At 46.0% G+C, this 22,325-nt stretch overlaps 1 protein-coding gene across 1 annotated transcript; it reads right to left on the bottom strand.

The window, feature by feature from the left end:
• Window positions 1-30: 30 nt before the first annotated feature.
• Window positions 31-22,183, bottom strand: LOC119010001. The gene is given in 52 exon segments (XM_037081804.1): window positions 31-678; window positions 794-903; window positions 1,410-1,675; window positions 1,766-1,937; window positions 2,052-2,349; window positions 2,439-2,584; window positions 2,683-2,951; window positions 3,063-3,225; window positions 3,745-4,075; window positions 4,165-4,310; window positions 4,409-4,677; window positions 4,789-4,951; window positions 5,471-5,801; window positions 5,891-6,036; window positions 6,135-6,403; window positions 6,515-6,677; window positions 7,197-7,527; window positions 7,617-7,762; window positions 7,861-8,129; window positions 8,241-8,403; window positions 8,923-9,288; window positions 9,291-9,488; window positions 9,587-9,855; window positions 9,967-10,129; window positions 10,649-10,979; window positions 11,069-11,214; window positions 11,313-11,581; window positions 11,693-11,855; window positions 12,375-12,705; window positions 12,795-12,940; window positions 13,039-13,307; window positions 13,419-13,581; window positions 14,101-14,466; window positions 14,469-14,666; window positions 14,765-15,033; window positions 15,145-15,307; window positions 15,827-16,157; window positions 16,247-16,392; window positions 16,491-16,759; window positions 16,871-17,033; window positions 17,553-17,883; window positions 17,973-18,118; window positions 18,217-18,485; window positions 18,597-18,759; window positions 19,279-19,644; window positions 19,647-19,844; window positions 19,943-20,211; window positions 20,323-20,485; window positions 21,005-21,335; window positions 21,425-21,570; window positions 21,669-21,937; window positions 22,049-22,183. Coding segments are annotated over 52 exon segments (11,808 nt in total). The 5' UTR covers window positions 22,075-22,183; the 3' UTR covers window positions 31-417.
• Between the last annotated feature and the right edge of the window lie 142 nt (window positions 22,184-22,325).

Here is a 22,325-nt window from a genome sequence, read left to right as displayed (position 1 = left end):
AAGAGTTCTGATTCAAGCAAAAAACACATATTTTATGCTTCATCAGGATTTATTATATGCATGTGATCAAAATTACATTTAATTTGCAATTTCACTTCATATGAGTCATCATCAAATTTGTTTGTAGGAAGAAACAGGTATAATGGAACACCTAATAAATAACAAAAGTTGTTCTTCATTTAACTGGATTGAGTTTGAGAAAGCGATCCCCATGTACAAGTCATTTCTAGTAAAAACACAGGAAAAAAATACCCTTTTTTGATATAAAAATATATCTTTGTTGGAACATTTTGTTTGACTCTGTCACATATTGGCCTGAGAATCTTAAGTGCATCCATAGAGAGAGAACAGTGTTTAAAGCTGTCATACAACCTGACTGTGCAATAATAAACCATTCAACCACTGTAGTAACTAACATCATGACAACAGGAACACTGAGGTAATGGGTACAGTGATAAAGAGGAATGAGGAAATTGCAAAACTTGGTGCATTTCCTGTGGTAGTTGTTTCAGGAGCTGGCATGTCTCCAACTATCTCCTTTAAGAAAGACCCAAATGTTGACGCTTTGGCAAAGACCTGAAGATCAGCTCGGGCTGATTTTCCTCCACTTATTGATACAACGGCCGCCTGGAACCAAGACGAGTCGGACTTGCACAGCAGAGGGCCGCCCTGATCTCCCTGAAAATATAAAAAAAGATAGTTCATGGCATTTCCAATCTGAAAACGTATGTCCCTATGACAAGGCAGACAGATTTTTTAAAAATATTGGTGAGTAGGAAAACTTTTATTTTACCGGTTGAAGATCCATGGCGTAAGTGCAAATGTTCTCTGAATCAGAAACACTTTCACAACTTGCCACTTGAGTTTCAAGGTCCCGCAGACCTGAGCCAGCCTTAAGAGTGCCTAGAAAAGTAATTTGCTCATTTCAGTGCAAAATGTCTTTGTGAATCATCAATCTATCCAGGATGTACTGAAATTACACTTACATCTATGGTAGCCCAATTCTGCCAGTCAGAAAAAAAGTGATGAAAACTTCACCTTGCTAAAGAATGGTATGGTAAATCTAAATTACTGTATGTAATAAAACAAATTACAAGATACTTATTTTTATTCTTTTATTTATCTCATAATTATGGCTTAATCTTATAATTACAATATTTATCTCAAGTTAAACGTTTTATCTAATCATTTAGACTTTTAATCTCAAAAACGTGACTTTTCATCTCATATTTGTGACTTGTTTATATCATAATATTAACTTTTCATCTCATAATTTAGACTTTTTTTTATCTAAAAAATATGACTTTTTATGCAATAATTTTGACTCTGCATTGGTTGTTGTTTTTTTTACTGGCAAAAAAGGGCTTTTATATATTTGCAACAAAATCAAAAGCTTGATAGATCATTACCTGTGCTCTTGCTCCCCTTTTCCCAGCCTGCTACCCAGCACTGAGTTCCAGCGGGGAAGGATCTGGTGTTGCTAATGTCCACACACACTGGCTGGATATAATCTTTGTAGCTGACAGGTTTAGCCAGCTGCAACAGCGCAATATTGGAACTTGCACTTTTGCTCACTTTGATGTCCACAATGCCCAGAGACATCTCAAACTCTTCAACACCATTCACAAGTCGCTGGCCCACAAACAGGCTCCACTCATTGACATCTAGATTGGGACTTTTGGTAAGGTTGATAAAGAACACCATGAATAATTATCCATGACCAAATGTCTTTAATGAATAATGAGTATAAAGTATCTTTACTTACCTTGAGAAGCATTGGGCAGATGTTAGGACAAAGTTGTCTGCAATGAGGGTTCCTCCACAAGTGTAGACACCATTTTTGTGTAAACTGACCATCCAGGGCCACGTTCCACTGGGTACAAGTCCACTGTCCCCTTCCACACGACTGTTCATGGGAGCTTTGCCACACACTGATCCTAAATGAGAACCAGAGATTAATAATGAGGAGCAGGAAAGCATGGGAGATGGAGCTTAAATTAAAGAATCTCAGTGGAAAAATATAGATTACAGTGTTTTTTCAAGGTACTGACTTGTAGGACTGGTTGCAGGTACTGGAGGAGTAATTGGTTTTAATGTTGGTGAAAGTGTTGTGGAAGGTGGTAGACCAGGACAGGTGTAGGTGCTGTCAGCATCCAGCCCACTGGAGGTGAACTGGACAAAGCCTGGCTTATCAGAGCTGATGTGGGAGTTGATCCAGGACTGGTATCTGGACACTCTGGAGTAGACTCCTGGCAGATTGGGCCGAGCACAGCCAAAACCAAAACTGACAACTCCAGACTGGATCCACACGGAGCCCTGTTGGCTGACCATCGGTCCTCCTGAGTCACCCTGAGGAGATGGAGAGGAGATGTCTGAGGATTTTATGAACTTCCTAAACACAGTGACCAACAAGTGACAAATGAAACAAAGCAGCCTACCTGACATGAGTCCTTGCCTCCTGCCAGAACACCAGCACAGATCATGTTGTCTGTGACTGTACCGACTCCATTCAGACAGTTACACTGTCTGTTTCCAAGAACTGGCACCTCCACTTCTTGTAGAGTTTCAGGGAACGGTAATGACACTGAGGGAGCAAATAGGAACAGAGACAATTCACATATCCACCTACTGTACGTAGATCACATGAACACTGAACTGAGAAACAACAACAAGCAGACTCACCCCCCTCCTGGACAGCGCCCCAACCAGTGACCCAGCTATCAGTACCGTTGTTGAACACACTGTCACTTGCTGCCAGACACACAGGTCTGATGTAGTCTGTGAATTTGACTGGTGAGGAGAGTCTGAGCAGAGCAATGTCGTTGTCGCTGGTGTCGCTGTCATAGTTTGGATGCAAAATGATTTTGGAAACAGATCTGGACACTTCGTTTGGGTTGTCGCCCTGCAGGTTCTGACGACCGAGAGAAATCTGCCATCCAGACGTACTTGGACTGTAGGAAAAATGAAAGAATTGATTGTATTTTGAAAGAATGTGGATTGAAAGTCAAACTGTAAACTGAAACACTGAAAAATGTGGCTTCTATTATATGACAGTGACCCACCTGGAGAAGCAGTGAGCAGCAGACATCACCCACTCTCTGTTGATGAGAGAACCACCGCAAACATGGCCGCCAAATCTCTGCAGACTAACCTGCCAGGGCCAACTTCCAGCTGGAGCGTCTTCACCTCCAACTATCCTGGTGTTGAGGGGAGTGATGCCACACACTGCAAGCAAATTGCAGAAAGTGAGACTCCAATGTACTTGTCACGATAACAAGGATCAAGGGACTATATGAATACTGTCAAAGTGTGAAAGCACTCAATCCACGGAGAAATGCACACAGCCCATATTCAGAAACTGTCCATTCGAAAGACGCTTTACACAGTTTTCATCCATGCCCCCCAGACCTACCATCCAACATTTCTGTGTGCTGTTGTTTTAACTTTATTGACACCCAGTACTACTCTGAAGAACGATTCATACCAAGGTGATTAACAGAGGCTGCAACCAGGTTATCAGGAAAATCAGGTTATCAGGAAAATCTGTACATCAGAGGGGGTTGAGGCAGAGCAGTCAGAGGACATCAGAGGAAATCCCAGAAAAGAAAATCTTTTCCTAGAATATGATCCATGACAGATTCCTGGTAATCCGGTCACAGCCTCCATGGCAGTGTTAAAGAGTTAGTTAAGTAAGAAGACAAGAATTGCGCATTTTCAAAACAACATGGTCGTCTTGACACTCACATTCCGCACTTGCATCAGTGGATGGTAAAGTTGCGGTTATAACTTCTGGTCCTGCAGAAGTAGTAGTTTTAGGAGGAGCAGTAGTAGTAACAACTGGAGGTGGTAGACCAGGACAGGTGTAGATGCTGTCAGCATCCAGCCCACTGGAGGTGAACTGGACAAAGCCTGGCTTATCAGAGCTGATGTGGGAGTTGATCCAGGACTGGTATCTGGACACTCTGGAGTAGACTCCTGGCAGATTGGGCCGAGCACAGCCAAAACCAAAACTGACAACTCCAGACTGGATCCACACGGAGCCCTGTTGGCTGACCATCGGTCCTCCTGAGTCACCCTGAGGAGATGGAGAGGAGATGTCTGAGGATTTTATGAACTTCCTAAACACAGTGACCAACAAGTGACAAATGAAACAAAGCAGCCTACCTGACATGAGTCCTTGCCTCCTGCCAGAACACCAGCACAGATCATGTTGTCTGTGACTGTACCGACTCCATTCAGACAGTTACACTGTCTGTTTCCAAGAACTGGCACCTCCACTTCTTGTAGAGTTTCAGGGAACGGTAATGACACTGAGGGAGCAAATAGGAACAGAGACAATTCACATATCCACCTACTGTACGTAGATCACATGAACACTGAACTGAGAAACAACAACAAGCAGACTCACCCCCCTCCTGGACAGCGCCCCAACCAGTGACCCAGCTATCAGTACCGTTGTTGAACACACTGTCACTTGCTGCCAGACACACAGGTCTGATGTAGTCTGTGAATTTGACTGGTGAGGAGAGTCTGAGCAGAGCAATGTCGTTGTCGCTGGTGTCGCTGTCATAGTTTGGATGCAAAATGATTTTGGAAACAGATCTGGACACTTCGTTTGGGTTGTCGCCCTGCAGGTTCTGACGACCGAGAGAAATCTGCCATCCAGACGTACTTGGACTGTAGGAAAAATGAAAGAATTGATTGTATTTTGAAAGAATGTGGATTGAAAGTCAAACTGTAAACTGAAACACTGAAAAATGTGGCTTCTATTATATGACAGTGACCCACCTGGAGAAGCAGTGAGCAGCAGACATCACCCACTCTCTGTTGATGAGAGAACCACCGCAAACATGGCCGCCGAATCTCTGCAGACTAACCTGCCAGGGCCAACTTCCAGCTGGAGCGTCTTCTCCTCCAACTATCCTGGTGTTGAGGGGAGTGATGCCACACACTGCAAGCAAATTGCAGAAAGTGAGACTCCAATGTACTTGTCACGATAACAAGGATCAAGGGACTATATGAATACTGTCAAAGTGTGAAAGCACTCAATCCATGGAGAAATGCACACAGCCCATATTCAGAAACTGTCCATTCGAAAGACGCTTTACACAGTTTTCATCCATGGCCCCCTGACCTACCATCCAACATTTCTGTGTGCTGTTGTTTTAACTTTATTGACACCCAGTACTACTCTGAAGAACGATTCATACCAAGGTGATTAACAGAGGCTGCAACCAGGTTATCAGGAAAATCAGGTTATCAGGAAAATCTGTACATCAGAGGGGGTTGAGGCAGAGCAGTCAGAGGACATCAGAGGAAATCCCAGAAAAGAAAATCTTTTCCTAGAATATGATCCATGACAGATTCCTGGTAATCCGGTCACAGCCTCCATGACAGTGTTAAAGAGTTAGTTAAGTAAGAAGACAAGAATTGCGCATTTTCAAAACAACATGGTCGTCTTGACACTCACATTCCGCACTTGCATCAGTGGATGGTAAAGTTGCGGTTATAACTTCTGGTCCTGCAGAAGTAGTAGTTTTAGGAGGAGCAGTAGTAGTAACAACTGGAGGTGGTAGACCAGGACAGGTGTAGATGCTGTCAGCATCCAGCCCACTGGAGGTGAACTGGACAAAGCCTGGCTTATCAGAGCTGATGTGGGAGTTGATCCAGGACTGGTATCTGGACACTCTGGAGTAGACTCCTGGCAGATTGGGCCGAGCACAGCCAAAACCAAAACTGACAACTCCAGACTGGATCCACACGGAGCCCTGTTGGCTGACCATCGGTCCTCCTGAGTCACCCTGAGGAGATGGAGAGGAGATGTCTGAGGATTTTATGAACTTCCTAAACACAGTGACCAACAAGTGACAAATGAAACAAAGCAGCCTACCTGACATGAGTCCTTGCCTCCTGCCAGAACACCAGCACAGATCATGTTGTCTGTGACTGTACCGACTCCATTCAGACAGTTACACTGTCTGTTTCCAAGAACTGGCACCTCTACTTCTTGTAGAGTTTCAGGGAACGGTAATGACACTGAGGGAGCAAATAGGAACAGAGACAATTCACATATCCACCTACTGTACGTAGATCACATGAACACTGAACTGAGAAACAACAACAAGCAGACTCACCCCCCTCCTGGACAGCGCCCCAACCAGTGACCCAGCTATCAGTACCGTTGTTGAACACACTGTCACTTGCTGCCAGACACACAGGTCTGATGTAGTCTGTGAATTTGACTGGTGAGGAGAGTCTGAGCAGAGCAATGTCGTTGTCGCTGGTGTCGCTGTCATAGTTTGGATGCAAAATGATTTTGGAAACAGATCTGGACACTTCGTTTGGGTTGTCGCCCTGCAGGTTCTGACGACCGAGAGAAATCTGCCATCCAGACGTACTTGGACTGTAGGAAAAATGAAAGAATTGATTGTATTTTGAAAGAATGTGGATTGAAAGTCAAACTGTAAACTGAAACACTGAAAAATGTGGCTTCTATTATATGACAGTGACCCACCTGGAGAAGCAGTGAGCAGCAGACATCACCCACTCTCTGTTGATGAGAGAACCACCGCAAACATGGCCGCCAAATCTCTGCAGACTAACCTGCCAGGGCCAACTTCCAGCTGGAGCGTCTTCACCTCCAACTATCCTGGTGTTGAGGGGAGTGATGCCACACACTGCAAGCAAATTGCAGAAAGTGAGACTCCAATGTACTTGTCACGATAACAAGGATCAAGGGACTATATGAATACTGTCAAAGTGTGAAAGCACTCAATCCACGGAGAAATGCACACAGCCCATATTCAGAAACTGTCCATTCGAAAGACGCTTTACACAGTTTTCATCCATGCCCCCCAGACCTACCATCCAACATTTCTGTGTGCTGTTGTTTTAACTTTATTGACACCCAGTACTACTCTGAAGAACGATTCATACCAAGGTGATTAACAGAGGCTGCAACCAGGTTATCAGGAAAATCAGGTTATCAGGAAAATCTGTACATCAGAGGGGGTTGAGGCAGAGCAGTCAGAGGACATCAGAGGAAATCCCAGAAAAGAAAATCTTTTCCTAGAATATGATCCATGACAGATTCCTGGTAATCCGGTCACAGCCTCCATGACAGTGTTAAAGAGTTAGTTAAGTAAGAAGACAAGAATTGCGCATTTTCAAAACAACATGGTCGTCTTGACACTCACATTCCGCACTTGCATCAGTGGATGGTAAAGTTGCGGTTATAACTTCTGGTCCTGCAGAAGTAGTAGTTTTAGGAGGAGCAGTAGTAGTAACAACTGGAGGTGGTAGACCAGGACAGGTGTAGATGCTGTCAGCATCCAGCCCACTGGAGGTGAACTGGACAAAGCCTGGCTTATCAGAGCTGATGTGGGAGTTGATCCAGGACTGGTATCTGGACACTCTGGAGTAGACTCCTGGCAGATTGGGCCGAGCACAGCCAAAACCAAAACTGACAACTCCAGACTGGATCCACACGGAGCCCTGTTGGCTGACCATCGGTCCTCCTGAGTCACCCTGAGGAGATGGAGAGGAGATGTCTGAGGATTTTATGAACTTCCTAAACACAGTGACCAACAAGTGACAAATGAAACAAAGCAGCCTACCTGACATGAGTCCTTGCCTCCTGCCAGAACACCAGCACAGATCATGTTGTCTGTGACTGTACCGACTCCATTCAGACAGTTACACTGTCTGTTTCCAAGAACTGGCACCTCCACTTCTTGTAGAGTTTCAGGGAACGGTAATGACACTGAGGGAGCAAATAGGAACAGAGACAATTCACATATCCACCTACTGTACGTAGATCACATGAACACTGAACTGAGAAACAACAACAAGCAGACTCACCCCCCTCCTGGACAGCGCCCCAACCAGTGACCCAGCTATCAGTACCGTTGTTGAACACACTGTCACTTGCTGCCAGACACACAGGTCTGATGTAGTCTGTGAATTTGACTGGTGAGGAGAGTCTGAGCAGAGCAATGTCGTTGTCGCTGGTGTCGCTGTCATAGTTTGGATGCAAAATGATTTTGGAAACAGATTTGGACACTTCGTTTGGGTTGTCGCCCTGCAGGTTCTGACGACCGAGAGAAATCTGCCATCCAGACGTACTTGGACTGTAGGAAAAATGAAAGAATTGATTGTATTTTGAAAGAATGTGGATTGAAAGTCAAACTGTAAACTGAAACACTGAAAAATGTGGCTTCTATTATATGACAGTGACCCACCTGGAGAAGCAGTGAGCAGCAGACATCACCCACTCTCTGTTGATGAGAGAACCACCGCAAACATGGCCGCCAAATCTCTGCAGACTAACCTGCCAGGGCCAACTTCCAGCTGGAGCGTCTTCACCTCCAACTATCCTGGTGTTGAGGGGAGTGATGCCACACACTGCAAGCAAATTGCAGAAAGTGAGACTCCAATGTACTTGTCACGATAACAAGGATCAAGGGACTATATGAATACTGTCAAAGTGTGAAAGCACTCAATCCATGGAGAAATGCACACAGCCCATATTCAGAAACTGTCCATTCGAAAGACGCTTTACACAGTTTTCATCCATGCCCCCCAGACCTACCATCCAACATTTCTGTGTGCTGTTGTTTTAACTTTATTGACACCCAGTACTACTCTGAAGAACGATTCATACCAAGGTGATTAACAGAGGCTGCAACCAGGTTATCAGGAAAATCAGGTTATCAGGAAAATCTGTACATCAGAGGGGGTTGAGGCAGAGCAGTCAGAGGACATCAGAGGAAATCCCAGAAAAGAAAATCTTTTCCTAGAATATGATCCATGACAGATTCCTGGTAATCCGGTCACAGCCTCCATGGCAGTGTTAAAGAGTTAGTTAAGTAAGAAGACAAGAATTGCGCATTTTCAAAACAACATGGTCGTCTTGACACTCACATTCCGCACTTGCATCAGTGGATGGTAAAGTTGCGGTTATAACTTCTGGTCCTGCAGAAGTAGTAGTTTTAGGAGGAGCAGTAGTAGTAACAACTGGAGGTGGTAGACCAGGACAGGTGTAGATGCTGTCAGCATCCAGCCCACTGGAGGTGAACTGGACAAAGCCTGGCTTATCAGAGCTGATGTGGGAGTTGATCCAGGACTGGTATCTGGACACTCTGGAGTAGACTCCTGGCAGATTGGGCCGAGCACAGCCAAAACCAAAACTGACAACTCCAGACTGGATCCACACGGAGCCCTGTTGGCTGACCATCGGTCCTCCTGAGTCACCCTGAGGAGATGGAGAGGAGATGTCTGAGGATTTTATGAACTTCCTAAACACAGTGACCAACAAGTGACAAATGAAACAAAGCAGCCTACCTGACATGAGTCCTTGCCTCCTGCCAGAACACCAGCACAGATCATGTTGTCTGTGACTGTACCGACTCCATTCAGACAGTTACACTGTCTGTTTCCAAGAACTGGCACCTCCACTTCTTGTAGAGTTTCAGGGAACGGTAATGACACTGAGGGAGCAAATAGGAACAGAGACAATTCACATATCCACCCACTGTACGTAGATCACATGAACACTGAACTGAGAAACAACAACAAGCAGACTCACCCCCCTCCTGGACAGCGCCCCAACCAGTGACCCGGCTATCAGTACCGTTGTTGAACACACTGTCACTTGCTGCCAGACACACAGGTCTGATGTAGTCTGTGAATTTGACTGGTGAGGAGAGTCTGAGCAGAGCAATGTCGTTGTCGCTGGTGTCGCTGTCATAGTTTGGATGCAAAATGATTTTGGAAACAGATCTGGACACTTCGTTTGGGTTGTCGCCCTGCAGGTTCTGACGACCGAGAGAAATCTGCCATCCAGACGTACTTGGACTGTAGGAAAAATGAAAGAATTGATTGTATTTTGAAAGAATGTGGATTGAAAGTCAAACTGTAAACTGAAACACTGAAAAATGTGGCTTCTATTATATGACAGTGACCCACCTGGAGAAGCAGTGAGCAGCAGACATCACCCACTCTCTGTTGATGAGAGAACCACCGCAAACATGGCCGCCAAATCTCTGCAGACTAACCTGCCAGGGCCAACTTCCAGCTGGAGCGTCTTCACCTCCAACTATCCTGGTGTTGAGGGGAGTGATGCCACACACTGCAAGCAAATTGCAGAAAGTGAGACTCCAATGTACTTGTCACGATAACAAGGATCAAGGGACTATATGAATACTGTCAAAGTGTGAAAGCACTCAATCCATGGAGAAATGCACACAGCCCATATTCAGAAACTGTCCATTCGAAAGACGCTTTACACAGTTTTCATCCATGCCCCCCAGACCTACCATCCAACATTTCTGTGTGCTGTTGTTTTAACTTTATTGACACCCAGTACTACTCTGAAGAACGATTCATACCAAGGTGATTAACAGAGGCTGCAACCAGGTTATCAGGAAAATCAGGTTATCAGGAAAATCTGTACATCAGAGGGGGTTGAGGCAGAGCAGTCAGAGGACATCAGAGGAAATCCCAGAAAAGAAAATCTTTTCCTAGAATATGATCCATGACAGATTCCTGGTAATCCGGTCACAGCCTCCATGACAGTGTTAAAGAGTTAGTTAAGTAAGAAGACAAGAATTGCGCATTTTCAAAACAACATGGTCGTCTTGACACTCACATTCCGCACTTGCATCAGTGGATGGTAAAGTTGCGGTTATAACTTCTGGTCCTGCAGAAGTAGTAGTTTTAGGAGGAGCAGTAGTAGTAACAACTGGAGGTGGTAGACCAGGACAGGTGTAGATGCTGTCAGCATCCAGCCCACTGGAGGTGAACTGGACAAAGCCTGGCTTATCAGAGCTGATGTGGGAGTTGATCCAGGACTGGTATCTGGACACTCTGGAGTAGACTCCTGGCAGATTGGGCCGAGCACAGCCAAAACCAAAACTGACAACTCCAGACTGGATCCACACGGAGCCCTGTTGGCTGACCATCGGTCCTCCTGAGTCACCCTGAGGAGATGGAGAGGAGATGTCTGAGGATTTTATGAACTTCCTAAACACAGTGACCAACAAGTGACAAATGAAACAAAGCAGCCTACCTGACATGAGTCCTTGCCTCCTGCCAGAACACCAGCACAGATCATGTTGTCTGTGACTGTACCGACTCCATTCAGACAGTTACACTGTCTGTTTCCAAGAACTGGCACCTCCACTTCTTGTAGAGTTTCAGGGAACGGTAATGACACTGAGGGAGCAAATAGGAACAGAGACAATTCACATATCCACCTACTGTACGTAGATCACATGAACACTGAACTGAGAAACAACAACAAGCAGACTCACCCCCCTCCTGGACAGCGCCCCAACCAGTGACCCAGCTATCAGTACCGTTGTTGAACACACTGTCACTTGCTGCCAGACACACAGGTCTGATGTAGTCTGTGAATTTGACTGGTGAGGAGAGTCTGAGCAGAGCAATGTCGTTGTCGCTGGTGTCGCTGTCATAGTTTGGATGCAAAATGATTTTGGAAACAGATTTGGACACTTCGTTTGGGTTGTCGCCCTGCAGGTTCTGACGACCGAGAGAAATCTGCCATCCAGACGTACTTGGACTGTAGGAAAAATGAAAGAATTGATTGTATTTTGAAAGAATGTGGATTGAAAGTCAAACTGTAAACTGAAACACTGAAAAATGTGGCTTCTATTATATGACAGTGACCCACCTGGAGAAGCAGTGAGCAGCAGACATCACCCACTCTCTGTTGATGAGAGAACCACCGCAAACATGGCCGCCAAATCTCTGCAGACTAACCTGCCAGGGCCAACTTCCAGCTGGAGCGTCTTCACCTCCAACTATCCTGGTGTTGAGGGGAGTGATGCCACACACTGCAAGCAAATTGCAGAAAGTGAGACTCCAATGTACTTGTCACGATAACAAGGATCAAGGGACTATATGAATACTGTCAAAGTGTGAAAGCACTCAATCCATGGAGAAATGCACACAGCCCATATTCAGAAACTGTCCATTCGAAAGACGCTTTACACAGTTTTCATCCATGCCCCCCAGACCTACCATCCAACATTTCTGTGTGCTGTTGTTTTAACTTTATTGACACCCAGTACTACTCTGAAGAACGATTCATACCAAGGTGATTAACAGAGGCTGCAACCAGGTTATCAGGAAAATCAGGTTATCAGGAAAATCTGTACATCAGAGGGGGTTGAGGCAGAGCAGTCAGAGGACATCAGAGGAAATCCCAGAAAAGAAAATCTTTTCCTAGAATATGATCCATGACAGATTCCTGGTAATCCGGTCACAGCCTCCATGGCAGTGTTAAAGAGTTAGTTAAGTAAGAAGACAAGAATTGCGCATTTTCAAAACAACATGGTCGTCTTGACACTCACATTCCGCACTTGCATCAGTGGATGGTAAAGTTGCGGTTATAACTTCTGGTCCTGCAGAAGTAGTAGTTTTAGGAGGAGCAGTAGTAGTAACAACTGGAGGTGGTAGACCAGGACAGGTGTAGATGCTGTCAGCATCCAGCCCACTGGAGGTGAACTGGACAAAGCCTGGCTTATCAGAGCTGATGTGGGAGTTGATCCAGGACTGGTATCTGGACACTCTGGAGTAGACTCCTGGCAGATTGGGCCGAGCACAGCCAAAACCAAAACTGACAACTCCAGACTGGATCCACACGGAGCCCTGTTGGCTGACCATCGGTCCTCCTGAGTCACCCTGAGGAGATGGAGAGGAGATGTCTGAGGATTTTATGAACTTCCTAAACACAGTGACCAACAAGTGACAAATGAAACAAAGCAGCCTACCTGACATGAGTCCTTGCCTCCTGCCAGAACACCAGCACAGATCATGTTGTCTGTGACTGTACCGACTCCATTCAGACAGTTACACTGTCTGTTTCCAAGAACTGGCACCTCCACTTCTTGTAGAGTTTCAGGGAACGGTAATGACACTGAGGGAGCAAATAGGAACAGAGACAATTCACATATCCACCTACTGTACGTAGATCACATGAACACTGAACTGAGAAACAACAACAAGCAGACTCACCCCCCTCCTGGACAGCGCCCCAACCAGTGACCCAGCTATCAGTACCGTTGTTGAACACACTGTCACTTGCTGCCAGACACACAGGTCTGATGTAGTCTGTGAATTTGACTGGTGAGGAGAGTCTGAGCAGAGCAATGTCGTTGTCGCTGGTGTCGCTGTCATAGTTTGGATGCAAAATGATTTTGGAAACAGATCTGGACACTTCGTTTGGGTTGTCGCCCTGCAGGTTCTGACGACCGAGAGAAATCTGCCATCCAGACGTACTTGGACTGTAGGAAAAATGAAAGAATTGATTGTATTTTGAAAGAATGTGGATTGAAAGTCAAACTGTAAACTGAAACACTGAAAAATGTGGCTTCTATTATATGACAGTGACCCACCTGGAGAAGCAGTGAGCAGCAGACATCACCCACTCTCTGTTGATGAGAGAACCACCGCAAACATGGCCGCCAAATCTCTGCAGACTAACCTGCCAGGGCCAACTTCCAGCTGGAGCGTCTTCACCTCCAACTATCCTGGTGTTGAGGGGAGTGATGCCACACACTGCAAGCAAATTGCAGAAAGTGAGACTCCAATGTACTTGTCACGATAACAAGGATCAAGGGACTATATGAATACTGTCAAAGTGTGAAAGCACTCAATCCATGGAGAAATGCACACAGCCCATATTCAGAAACTGTCCATTCGAAAGACGCTTTACACAGTTTTCATCCATGCCCCCCAGACCTACCATCCAACATTTCTGTGTGCTGTTGTTTTAACTTTATTGACACCCAGTACTACTCTGAAGAACGATTCATACCAAGGTGATTAACAGAGGCTGCAACCAGGTTATCAGGAAAATCAGGTTATCAGGAAAATCTGTACATCAGAGGGGGTTGAGGCAGAGCAGTCAGAGGACATCAGAGGAAATCCCAGAAAAGAAAATCTTTTCCTAGAATATGATCCATGACAGATTCCTGGTAATCCGGTCACAGCCTCCATGGCAGTGTTAAAGAGTTAGTTAAGTAAGAAGACAAGAATTGCGCATTTTCAAAACAACATGGTCGTCTTGACACTCACATTCCGCACTTGCATCAGTGGATGGTAAAGTTGCGGTTATAACTTCTGGTCCTGCAGAAGTAGTAGTTTTAGGAGGAGCAGTAGTAGTAACAACTGGAGGTGGTAGACCAGGACAGGTGTAGATGCTGTCAGCATCCAGCCCACTGGAGGTGAACTGGACAAAGCCTGGCTTATCAGAGCTGATGTGGGAGTTGATCCAGGACTGGTATCTGGACACTCTGGAGTAGACTCCTGGCAGATTGGGCCGAGCACAGCCAAAACCAAAACTGACAACTCCAGACTGGATCCACACGGAGCCCTGTTGGCTGACCATCGGTCCTCCTGAGTCACCCTGAGGAGATGGAGAGGAGATGTCTGAGGATTTTATGAACTTCCTAAACACAGTGACCAACAAGTGACAAATGAAACAAAGCAGCCTACCTGACATGAGTCCTTGCCTCCTGCCAGAACACCAGCACAGATCATGTTGTCTGTGACTGTACCGACTCCATTCAGACAGTTACACTGTCTGTTTCCAAGAACTGGCACCTCCACTTCTTGTAGAGTTTCAGGGAACGGTAATGACACTGAGGGAGCAAATAGGAACAGAGACAATTCACATATCCACCTACTGTACGTAGATCACATGAACACTGAACTGAGAAACAACAACAAGCAGACTCACCCCCCTCCTGGACAGCGCCCCAACCAGTGACCCAGCTATCAGTACCGTTGTTGAACACACTGTCACTTGCTGCCAGACACACAGGTCTGATGTAGTCTGTGAATTTGACTGGTGAGGAGAGTCTGAGCAGAGCAATGTCGTTGTCGCTGGTGTCGCTGTCATAGTTTGGATGCAAAATGATTTTGGAAACAGATCTGGACACTTCGTTTGGGTTGTCGCCCTGCAGGTTCTGACGACCGAGAGAAATCTGCCATCCAGACGTACTTGGACTGTAGGAAAAATGAAAGAATTGATTGTATTTTGAAAGAATGTGGATTGAAAGTCAAACTGTAAACTGAAACACTGAAAAATGTGGCTTCTATTATATGACAGTGACCCACCTGGAGAAGCAGTGAGCAGCAGACATCACCCACTCTCTGTTGATGAGAGAACCACCGCAAACATGGCCGCCAAATCTCTGCAGACTAACCTGCCAGGGCCAACTTCCAGCTGGAGCGTCTTCACCTCCAACTATCCTGGTGTTGAGGGGAGTGATGCCACACACTGCAAGCAAATTGCAGAAAGTGAGACTCCAATGTACTTGTCACGATAACAAGGATCAAGGGACTATATGAATACTGTCAAAGTGTGAAAGCACTCAATCCATGGAGAAATGCACACAGCCCATATTCAGAAACTGTCCATTCGAAAGACGCTTTACACAGTTTTCATCCATGCCCCCCAGACCTACCATCCAACATTTCTGTGTGCTGTTGTTTTAACTTTATTGACACCCAGTACTACTCTGAAGAACGATTCATACCAAGGTGATTAACAGAGGCTGCAACCAGGTTATCAGGAAAATCAGGTTATCAGGAAAATCTGTACATCAGAGGGGGTTGAGGCAGAGCAGTCAGAGGACATCAGAGGAAATCCCAGAAAAGAAAATCTTTTCCTAGAATATGATCCATGACAGATTCCTGGTAATCCGGTCACAGCCTCCATGGCAGTGTTAAAGAGTTAGTTAAGTAAGAAGACAAGAATTGCGCATTTTCAAAACAACATGGTCGTCTTGACACTCACATTCCGCACTTGCATCAGTGGATGGTAAAGTTGCGGTTATAACTTCTGGTCCTGCAGAAGTAGTAGTTTTAGGAGGAGCAGTAGTAGTAACAACTGGAGGTGGTAGACCAGGACAGGTGTAGATGCTGTCAGCATCCAGCCCACTGGAGGTGAACTGGACAAAGCCTGGCTTATCAGAGCTGATGTGGGAGTTGATCCAGGACTGGTATCTGGACACTCTGGAGTAGACTCCTGGCAGATTGGGCCGAGCACAGCCAAAACCAAAACTGACAACTCCAGACTGGATCCACACGGAGCCCTGTTGGCTGACCATCGGTCCTCCTGAGTCACCCTGAGGAGATGGAGAGGAGATGTCTGAGGATTTTATGAACTTCCTAAACACAGTGACCAACAAGTGACAAATGAAACAAAGCAGCCTACCTGACATGAGTCCTTGCCTCCTGCCAGAACACCAGCACAGATCATGTTGTCTGTGACTGTACCGACTCCATTCAGACAGTTACACTGTCTGTTTCCAAGAACTGGCACCTCCACTTCTTGTAGAGTTTCAGGGAACGGTAATGACACTGAGGGAGCAAATAGGAACAGAGACAATTCACATATCCACCTACTGTACGTAGATCACATGAACACTGAACTGAGAAACAACAACAAGCAGACTCACCCCCCTCCTGGACAGCGCCCCAACCAGTGACCCAGCTATCAGTACCGTTGTTGAACACACTGTCACTTGCTGCCAGACACACAGGTCTGATGTAGTCTGTGAATTTGACTGGTGAGGAGAGTCTGAGCAGAGCAATGTCGTTGTCGCTGGTGTCGCTGTCATAGTTTGGATGCAAAATGATTTTGGAAACAGATCTGGACACTTCGTTTGGGTTGTCGCCCTGCAGGTTCTGACGACCGAGAGAAATCTGCCATCCAGACGTACTTGGACTGTAGGAAAAATGAAAGAATTGATTGTATTTTGAAAGAATGTGGATTGAAAGTCAAACTGTAAACTGAAACACTGAAAAATGTGGCTTCTATTATATGACAGTGACCCACCTGGAGAAGCAGTGAGCAGCAGACATCACCCACTCTCTGTTGATGAGAGAACCACCGCAAACATGGCCGCCAAATCTCTGCAGACTAACCTGCCAGGGCCAACTTCCAGCTGGAGCGTCTTCACCTCCAACTATCCTGGTGTTGAGGGGAGTGATGCCACACACTGCAAGCAAATTGCAGAAAGTGAGACTCCAATGTACTTGTCACGATAACAAGGATCAAGGGACTATATGAATACTGTCAAAGTGTGAAAGCACTCAATCCATGGAGAAATGCACACAGCCCATATTCAGAAACTGTCCATTCGAAAGACGCTTTACACAGTTTTCATCCATGCCCCCCAGACCTACCATCCAACATTTCTGTGTGCTGTTGTTTTAACTTTATTGACACCCAGTACTACTCTGAAGAACGATTCATACCAAGGTGATTAACAGAGGCTGCAACCAGGTTATCAGGAAAATCAGGTTATCAGGAAAATCTGTACATCAGAGGGGGTTGAGGCAGAGCAGTCAGAGGACATCAGAGGAAATCCCAGAAAAGAAAATCTTTTCCTAGAATATGATCCATGACAGATTCCTGGTAATCCGGTCACAGCCTCCATGGCAGTGTTAAAGAGTTAGTTAAGTAAGAAGACAAGAATTGCGCATTTTCAAAACAACATGGTCGTCTTGACACTCACATTCCGCACTTGCATCAGTGGATGGTAAAGTTGCGGTTATAACTTCTGGTCCTGCAGAAGTAGTAGTTTTAGGAGGAGCAGTAGTAGTAACAACTGGAGGTGGTAGACCAGGACAGGTGTAGATGCTGTCAGCATCCAGCCCACTGGAGGTGAACTGGACAAAGCCTGGCTTATCAGAGCTGATGTGGGAGTTGATCCAGGACTGGTATCTGGACACTCTGGAGTAGACTCCTGGCAGATTGGGCCGAGCACAGCCAAAACCAAAACTGACAACTCCAGACTGGATCCACACGGAGCCCTGTTGGCTGACCATCGGTCCTCCTGAGTCACCCTGAGGAGATGGAGAGGAGATGTCTGAGGATTTTATGAACTTCCTAAACACAGTGACCAACAAGTGACAAATGAAACAAAGCAGCCTACCTGACATGAGTCCTTGCCTCCTGCCAGAACACCAGCACAGATCATGTTGTCTGTGACTGTACCGACTCCATTCAGACAGTTACACTGTCTGTTTCCAAGAACTGGCACCTCCACTTCTTGTAGAGTTTCAGGGAACGGTAATGACACTGAGGGAGCAAATAGGAACAGAGACAATTCACATATCCACCTACTGTACGTAGATCACATGAACACTGAACTGAGAAACAACAACAAGCAGACTCACCCCCCTCCTGGACAGCGCCCCAACCAGTGACCCAGCTATCAGTACCGTTGTTGAACACACTGTCACTTGCTGCCAGACACACAGGTCTGATGTAGTCTGTGAATTTGACTGGTGAGGAGAGTCTGAGCAGAGCAATGTCGTTGTCGCTGGTGTCGCTGTCATAGTTTGGATGCAAAATGATTTTGGAAACAGATCTGGACACTTCGTTTGGGTTGTCGCCCTGCAGGTTCTGACGACCGAGAGAAATCTGCCATCCAGACGTACTTGGACTGTAGGAAAAATGAAAGAATTGATTGTATTTTGAAAGAATGTGGATTGAAAGTCAAACTGTAAACTGAAACACTGAAAAATGTGGCTTCTATTATATGACAGTGACCCACCTGGAGAAGCAGTGAGCAGCAGACATCACCCACTCTCTGTTGATGAGAGAACCACCGCAAACATGGCCGCCAAATCTCTGCAGACTAACCTGCCAGGGCCAACTTCCAGCTGGAGCGTCTTCACCTCCAACTATCCTGGTGTTGAGGGGAGTGATGCCACACACTGCAAGCAAATTGCAGAAAGTGAGACTCCAATGTACTTGTCACGATAACAAGGATCAAGGGACTATATGAATACTGTCAAAGTGTGAAAGCACTCAATCCATGGAGAAATGCACACAGCCCATATTCAGAAACTGTCCATTCGAAAGACGCTTTACACAGTTTTCATCCATGCCCCCCAGACCTACCATCCAACATTTCTGTGTGCTGTTGTTTTAACTTTATTGACACCCAGTACTACTCTGAAGAACGATTCATACCAAGGTGATTAACAGAGGCTGCAACCAGGTTATCAGGAAAATCAGGTTATCAGGAAAATCTGTACATCAGAGGGGGTTGAGGCAGAGCAGTCAGAGGACATCAGAGGAAATCCCAGAAAAGAAAATCTTTTCCTAGAATATGATCCATGACAGATTCCTGGTAATCCGGTCACAGCCTCCATGGCAGTGTTAAAGAGTTAGTTAAGTAAGAAGACAAGAATTGCGCATTTTCAAAACAACATGGTCGTCTTGACACTCACATTCCGCACTTGCATCAGTGGATGGTAAAGTTGCGGTTATAACTTCTGGTCCTGCAGAAGTAGTAGTTTTAGGAGGAGCAGTAGTAGTAACAACTGGAGGTGGTAGACCAGGACAGGTGTAGATGCTGTCAGCATCCAGCCCACTGGAGGTGAACTGGACAAAGCCTGGCTTATCAGAGCTGATGTGGGAGTTGATCCAGGACTGGTATCTGGACACTCTGGAGTAGACTCCTGGCAGATTGGGCCGAGCACAGCCAAAACCAAAACTGACAACTCCAGACTGGATCCACACGGAGCCCTGTTGGCTGACCATCGGTCCTCCTGAGTCACCCTGAGGAGATGGAGAGGAGATGTCTGAGGATTTTATGAACTTCCTAAACACAGTGACCAACAAGTGACAAATGAAACAAAGCAGCCTACCTGACATGAGTCCTTGCCTCCTGCCAGAACACCAGCACAGATCATGTTGTCTGTGACTGTACCGACTCCATTCAGACAGTTACACTGTCTGTTTCCAAGAACTGGCACCTCCACTTCTTGTAGAGTTTCAGGGAACGGTAATGACACTGAGGGAGCAAATAGGAACAGAGACAATTCACATATCCACCTACTGTACGTAGATCACATGAACACTGAACTGAGAAACAACAACAAGCAGACTCACCCCCCTCCTGGACAGCGCCCCAACCAGTGACCCAGCTATCAGTACCGTTGTTGAACACACTGTCACTTGCTGCCAGACACACAGGTCTGATGTAGTCTGTGAATTTGACTGGTGAGGAGAGTCTGAGCAGAGCAATGTCGTTGTCGCTGGTGTCGCTGTCATAGTTTGGATGCAAAATGATTTTGGAAACAGATCTGGACACTTCGTTTGGGTTGTCGCCCTGCAGGTTCTGACGACCGAGAGAAATCTGCCATCCAGACGTACTTGGACTGTAGGAAAAATGAAAGAATTGATTGTATTTTGAAAGAATGTGGATTGAAAGTCAAACTGTAAACTGAAACACTGAAAAATGTGGCTTCTATTATATGACAGTGACCCACCTGGAGAAGCAGTGAGCAGCAGACATCACCCACTCTCTGTTGATGAGAGAACCACCGCAAACATGGCCGCCAAATCTCTGCAGACTAACCTGCCAGGGCCAACTTCCAGCTGGAGCGTCTTCACCTCCAACTATCCTGGTGTTGAGGGGAGTGATGCCACACACTGCAAGCAAATTGCAGAAAGTGAGACTCCAATGTACTTGTCACGATAACAAGGATCAAGGGACTATATGAATACTGTCAAAGTGTGAAAGCACTCAATCCATGGAGAAATGCACACAGCCCATATTCAGAAACTGTCCATTCGAAAGACGCTTTACACAGTTTTCATCCATGCCCCCCAGACCTACCATCCAACATTTCTGTGTGCTGTTGTTTTAACTTTATTGACACCCAGTACTACTCTGAAGAACGATTCATACCAAGGTGATTAACAGAGGCTGCAACCAGGTTATCAGGAAAATCAGGTTATCAGGAAAATCTGTACATCAGAGGGGGTTGAGGCAGAGCAGTCAGAGGACATCAGAGGAAATCCCAGAAAAGAAAATCTTTTCCTAGAATATGATCCATGACAGATTCCTGGTAATCCGGTCACAGCCTCCATGACAGTGTTAAAGAGTTAGTTAAGTAAGAAGACAAGAATTGCGCATTTTCAAAACAACATGGTCGTCTTGACACTCACATTCCGCACTTGCATCAGTGGATGGTAAAGTTGCGGTTATAACTTCTGGTCCTGCAGAAGTAGTAGTTTTAGGAGGAGCAGTAGTAGTAACAACTGGAGGTGGTAGACCAGGACAGGTGTAGATGCTGTCAGCATCCAGCCCACTGGAGGTGAACTGGACAAAGCCTGGCTTATCAGAGCTGATGTGGGAGTTGATCCAGGACTGGTATCTGGACACTCTGGAGTAGACTCCTGGCAGATTGGGCCGAGCACAGCCAAAACCAAAACTGACAACTCCAGACTGGATCCACACGGAGCCCTGTTGGCTGACCATCGGTCCTCCTGAGTCACCCTGAGGAGATGGAGAGGAGATGTCTGAGGATTTTATGAACTTCCTAAACACAGTGACCAACAAGTGACAAATGAAACAAAGCAGCCTACCTGACATGAGTCCTTGCCTCCTGCCAGAACACCAGCACAGATCATGTTGTCTGTGACTGTACCGACTCCATTCAGACAGTTACACTGTCTGTTTCCAAGAACTGGCACCTCCACTTCTTGTAGAGTTTCAGGGAACGGTAATGACACTGAGGGAGCAAATAGGAACAGAGACAATTCACATATCCACCTACTGTACGTAGATCACATGAACACTGAACTGAGAAACAACAACAAGCAGACTCACCCCCCTCCTGGACAGCGCCCCAACCAGTGACCCAGCTATCAGTACCGTTGTTGAACACACTGTCACTTGCTGCCAGACACACAGGTCTGATGTAGTCTGTGAATTTGACTGGTGAGGAGAGTCTGAGCAGAGCAATGTCGTTGTCGCTGGTGTCGCTGTCATAGTTTGGATGCAAAATGATTTTGGAAACAGATCTGGACACTTCGTTTGGGTTGTCGCCCTGCAGGTTCTGACGACCGAGAGAAATCTGCCATCCAGACGTACTTGGACTGTAGGAAAAATGAAAGAATTGATTGTATTTTGAAAGAATGTGGATTGAAAGTCAAACTGTAAACTGAAACACTGAAAAATGTGGCTTCTATTATATGACAGTGACCCACCTGGAGAAGCAGTGAGCAGCAGACATCACCCACTCTCTGTTGATGAGAGAACCACCGCAAACATGGCCGCCAAATCTCTGCAGACTAACCTGCCAGGGCCAACTTCCAGCTGGAGCGTCTTCACCTCCAACTATCCTGGTGTTGAGGGGAGTGATGCCACACACTGCAAGCAAATTGCAGAAAGTGAGACTCCAATGTACTTGTCACGATAACAAGGATCAAGGGACTATATGAATACTGTCAAAGTGTGAAAGCACTCAATCCATGGAGAAATGCA

Source organism: Acanthopagrus latus, chromosome 20 (assembly GCF_904848185.1).
Source record: "Acanthopagrus latus isolate v.2019 chromosome 20, fAcaLat1.1, whole genome shotgun sequence".
In the NCBI taxonomy this organism is placed as follows: domain Eukaryota; kingdom Metazoa; phylum Chordata; class Actinopteri; order Spariformes; family Sparidae; genus Acanthopagrus; species Acanthopagrus latus.
The sequence above is the reverse complement of the archived record's forward strand: the minus strand, read 5'-3'. Positions and strand labels throughout refer to the sequence as shown.